This window comes from Odocoileus virginianus, chromosome 14, assembly GCF_023699985.2.
Source record: "Odocoileus virginianus isolate 20LAN1187 ecotype Illinois chromosome 14, Ovbor_1.2, whole genome shotgun sequence".
In the NCBI taxonomy this organism is placed as follows: Eukaryota; Metazoa; Chordata; class Mammalia; order Artiodactyla; family Cervidae; genus Odocoileus; species Odocoileus virginianus.
The window spans coordinates 52,584,354-52,589,816 of NC_069687.1; the positions used below are offsets into that span (position 1 = coordinate 52,584,354).

The 5,463-nt window shown below is 43.9% G+C and overlaps 1 protein-coding gene across 1 annotated transcript; it reads right to left on the minus strand.

Moving 5' to 3' along the window:
• Nucleotides 1-4,538: 4,538 nt before the first annotated feature.
• LOC110146376 (partner of Y14 and mago) lies at nt 4,539-5,165 on the minus strand. The gene has a single exon (XM_070476398.1). The coding sequence runs from the start codon at nt 5,148-5,150 to the stop codon at nt 4,539-4,541; it is 612 nt and encodes a 203-aa protein (XP_070332499.1). The 5' UTR covers nt 5,151-5,165.
• Nucleotides 5,166-5,463: the final 298 nt, after the last annotated feature.

Genomic DNA, 5,463 nt, shown 5'->3' on the forward strand with positions numbered 1-5,463 from the left:
AATATCCCAAAATGATGCCTATGCAAACCTAAAAAATGTGATTTAAGGGATGACAAGGAGACTAGAAGCTCATATACTGGAAGACAAAGGAAAAAGATTTCATTATCTGTTTAATAGGTAGATGCCCAAATTTTCAACCATCACCACAGGATGAAAAATAATAATTACCCAATATCTGTAATTATCATGAATAACTTTGTATCTTCAATAAAATCAAGGTACATATCATTACTAGGAGCTGAGATTGCTAATTTAATGTGTTAACTTGATATGGTCAAGGAAGCCTAGATATTTTGTCAAACATTATTTATGGATGTGTCTGAGAGGATGCTTCTGGATGAGATTAACAATTAAATAGGTAGACTGGGTAAAGCAGATTGCCCTCCCCAATGTAAGTGAGCCTTGTCTAATCTGCTGAAGGCCTAAATAGAATAAAAGACTGAGTAAAAAAGAATTCCTTTTCTTTCACTTATTGTCCTCAATTTGTCTTCTCTTGCCTGGAATGATCTGGCAATAGAGATACACAAAATATTTCCCAATGGATGTTCCCAATCAACCACATAAAAAGGCAAGGAGTTGGGTTAACTGTGGGATACTTTCTAAAATTTTTGAAATCTAGTGAACATAATGTGATTACCTGGTTGCTTCTAAATGTCACTGGACAAAATGTTGAAAGAAAAGGATGCACTCAGGGATTTGAATTCCCAGTTCAAGTGCCACATAAATGAACTGAATTCTTCATTATGTGCCCTTAAGACCCTTACCTCCTGTAGCCGCAGAGTTGACTCCTGAAAATCAGATATGGAATCTCATCCCGTGACTGGCTGCATTACAACACAAGTTGTATTTCACAAATCCAACTCTTTGACCCCATGGACTGCAGCAAGCCAGTCTTCCCTGTCTATCACCAACTGCCAGAGCTTGCTCAAACTCATGCCCATCATGTACAGGATGCCATCTAACCATCTCATCCTCTGTCATCCCCTTCTCCTCCTGCCTTCAATCTTTCCCAGCATCAGGGTCTTTTCTAATGAGTCAACTCTTCGCATCAGGTGGCCACAATATTGGAGCTTCAGCATCAGTCCTTCCAATGAATATTCAGGATTGATTTCCTTTAGGACTGGTTTGGTCTCCTTGCAGTCCAAGGGACTCTCAAGAGTCTTCTCCAACACCACAGTTCAAAAGCATCAATTCTTCAGTGCTCAGTTTTCTTTATACTCCAAATCTCACATCCATAAATGACTATTGGAAAAACCATAGCTTTGACTATATGGACCTGTTGGCAAATTAATGTCTCTGCTTTTTAATATGCTGTCTAGGTTGGTCATAACTTTTCCTTCAAGGAGCAAGCACCTTTTAATTTATGGCTGCAATCACCATCTGTAGCCATCTTGATTTTGGAGCCTAAAGAAATAAAGTCTGTCACTGTTTCCATTGTTTCCCCATCTATTTGCCAAGAAGTGATGGGACTGGATGCCATGATCTTCATTTTTTTGAATGTTGAGTTTTCAGCCAGCTTTTTCAATCTCCTCTTTCACTTTCATCAAGAGATTCTTTAGTTCTTCTTCACTTTCTGCCATATGAGTGGTGTCATCTGCATATCTGAGGTTATTGATATTTCTCCTGGCAATCTTGATTCCAGCTTTCATGGGCATTGATTGGGAAAAAATGAAGCACTATAAGTTGAAATGGAACAGTGAGCCCCAAAATTTTGATGTGTTTTCTTTGGAAGACATGCCTTTATTTAATGTAAAAGAAAAGACTTCAAGTCTTAGAGAGATTGGAACATTAGAGTTCATTTATCATTTAATATTTTGTCACCTCCACTGGGAGGTCCCAGAAAGCATGCCTTTCATCAATACTGTGAGAAGGAAATCTGTGAATGGAGCCCAGGCATGTTTGAAGAGTTCTATGATAGCTCTTTTCTGTAGGTCAGATTTTGCAATGGAAAATGTGGTCACCAAATTGGAGAATCTAAATGCAGTGAGTGTAACAAGATTTTTTGGTGGCAGGGGCAAAGTGGCACCACTCAACTGGCAGAGGGAAGGTGGATGTGATCGCCATAGTGTAGAGCAGAGTCAAAGAGTCAAAGCAGCAATCAAAATAGTCTAATTCATGTAGATCTAATTGATTATGGTGTTACTAGAAGTGAAGTAGTATAGATAGGAAAGCTACTAAATTCTTATTTTAACTGTGTAAGCAGAAAATTTCTAGGTCAATTGAACAAAAGTCTAAGTTGTAAGAGAAAAACAGAGAACCAGGGTCCTTCAAACAGTTACCAAACCTGAGCCAGTTTGTAGACACAGAACCCCTTAAATGGAGGGGAGACTAGGTCCCTTGAGGAAGGACCCATGAACACTATCAAAAGTTTATACTGGTAATCTTTCTTCGAGCCCTCCCCAAAGTGACCTATGGTCTTTTCACCAGGGTAACTATAGATTGGAAAGAAGAAAATAATCAGACTTTTCAGGGACTACTGGATACTTGTTCTGAATTGACACTGATCCTAAGAGACCAAATGCCACTGCAGCCCTCTGGCCAGAGTAACCTTCAGGGCTTATTGGAGGTCAGGTAATCACAGGAGTGTTGACTCAGGTGTGTCTCACAGTGGGCTCCAAACACATCCTATTTCCTCAGTTCTGGAATGCATAATTGAAATAGATATACTCAGCAGCTGGCAGAATACTCATACTGGTTCCCTAATCTGTGAAATGAGGGCCAAGTAGAATGCACTAGACCTGTTTCTACTAAGGAAGGCAGCAAACCAGAAACAATAATCCAGCATTCCCAGAGGCATTTCCAATGCTAATTCCATCATCAAGGACTTGAAAGATGCAAGGGTGATGATTCTCACCACATCCCCATTAAACTCATCTATTTGATCTGGGCAGAAGATAGATGGATCTTAGAGAATAACAGTGGCTCATTGTAAGTTGCTAGGTGGTAACTCCAATTACTTCTGATCTACCAGATGTGGTTTCATTGCTTCAGTAAATAACAAATCCCCTAATACTTGGTAGCAGTTATTGATTTGGTAAAAGCTGTTTTCTCCAGAAAACCCACTTGTCCATAAAACCCACCAGAAGCTGTTTGCTCTCAGCTGGTAAGGAAAGGAATGCATCTTCACTGTCCTACCTTGAGGGTACATCAACTCTCGCTTTTTATCATAATTTAGTTCACATGGATCTTGATCTCTTTTCCTTTCCATAAGATATCACACAGGTTCATTACATTAATGACATTATACTGACTGAACCTAGTGAACAAGAAATAGCTACTATTCCAGACTTATTGACAAGATATTTAAGTGCATGTCAGGGGGTGGGAAATAAATCCAATGAAAAATCAGAAGCCTTCTACCTAATAAAATTTCTAGGCATCCAGTGGTGCAGACATGTCAAGATACCCATTCTAAAGTGAAGAACAAGTTGTTTATCTCACCTCTCCTCATACCAAGAAAGACAGGCAATGTCCAGGGGAGTTCTTTGGATGTGGGAGGCAATATTTTCCTCATTTAGGTATGTTATTCCAGCCTCTTTACTGAGTGGAATAAAAAAGCTGCTAGTTTCAAGTGGGCCCAGAACAGAAGAAGGCTCAGCAAGAGGTCCAGGCTGCTGTGCAAGCTGCCCTGTCACTTGAGTCATATGAGCTGGCAGATCCAAAGTGGACTAAAGATGTTAATGGTAGATAGGAATGCAGTGTGTATCCTTTGACAGATCCCTACAGGTGAATTACACACAGCACAGGCCTTTGGGATTTGGGGACAAAATCCTACCATTCTCCATAAGTAACAGAAGCAGTCCTTTGAGAAGCAGTTCTAACCCTGCTACTGGGTCTTGAACACTTAACCATGAGCCACCAGATACCAAGCGGTCATAGTTACACGTTATGAACTGGGTATTATCTGACCTATAAAGTTGGGTGTCCACCACATGGCAATGTTCTACCATGTGAATGGGCCTGAAGGCACAACTAACTTACATGAACAATGACCAAAGTGCACATGGTCCCCACTCCTGTTATATGACCATTTCTTTCCCAGCCTGTACCTGTGTCTTTTTTTTGTTGTTGTTGTTGTCTACTTGAGTTTATTCTGTTCTTTTTAAAAAAAGGAAAAATAAAAAAAGAGGTGAGGGATGGAAGGGGAGATAACCCATAAACACTGTGAAGAGGAACCAAGACTCCAAGACCTGGGCGTGCTCCCCAGTCCTCAACCTCAGCTCTCCAAGAGACTCCCACCCACCCAATCTTCTTTTAAACAAGACACCCAAATCAGCAGCAAAGGTACCTGGGATAGTCACTGAGATCGTGAACACTGGGGATAGGGGAGAGAGAGAGAGAAGTCCAAAAAAACAGGAGTTAGGGACAAAAGGGAAGGAATGAGGGAGAGGCTAGGCTCTGGAGGACGGAGTCGGGCCATGAGAAGTGGAAGTGAGCCAGCCCGGGGACACCCCTGCCGACTGCTGCTGCCCACGTTCCCCAGGACCCCAGAGAGCCCCATGGTTTATTGTGCAGTCCACCCCTAATCCCCGAGGGCCTCACAGGCCCAGCTCCAAGTCCTCCAGCGCCTCCTCCAAGGCCCTCCTCCTCGCTAGCTTCTCCAGCTGCTCTCTGCTGGGCTGGCTGACCTCTCCAGCCCGGACCCGCTGCTGCAGCTCCTCCACCTGCCGAAGCTGCTTCTTCAGGCTCTTTATCTTCCTGGCCTTCTCAGTGGTGGCGGCTGAGTTGGGCTGGTCTGAGGCGGCCGCGGGCGCTGCCCGGGAGGCCTGTGGGGCACTGAGGACCTGGGCTGTCTCTCCCACGGACACCTTCTCAAGAGTCCGGCTCAAGGCCTCCGCCTCCCCTTTCTCTTGCTGCTGCCGCCTCTTCTCCTTCCGCTTCAGGTTGCGTTTGGCCGTCTTGGAGAGGGCTGGCTCACCGCCTTCAGGCCTGGATGCGGTGACGGGGGCAGTGGCCTCTGGGCTCAGGCCGGGGGGCAATTCTGGTTTGCTCTTGAAAAACTTCACATACTTGTTTTCATACACTGGGACCTCCTCCTGGGGCACATAGCCTTCTTTCACCCTCCGCTGCTTTCGCCAGGTCCTGTCAGGTCGCTGTGTTGAAGCGATGTACTTGCCGCCAGTCTCGTCAGTTACATAGGGAGTCGCCATCTTGAAAACCGTACCTGTGTCTTAATGGGAAATTCCCTACCATAAGGTGACAGAGGAGGAGAAGATTCTTGCCTGGCTTACAGATGATTCTGCACAATATATGGGTGCCACCTGAGAGTGGACAACTACAGCTCCTTTCTGGAACATCCCTGAGGACAGTGATAAACCGTAATCCTTCCAGTGGGCAGAACTTCAAGCAGACCTCCTGGTTTCTCACTGTCGTCTATTTGGGTTGTTGTAACAAAACACAATAGACTGGATGGCTTATAAACTGCAGAAACTTACTGCTTACTGTTCTGGAGACTGTAAGTAC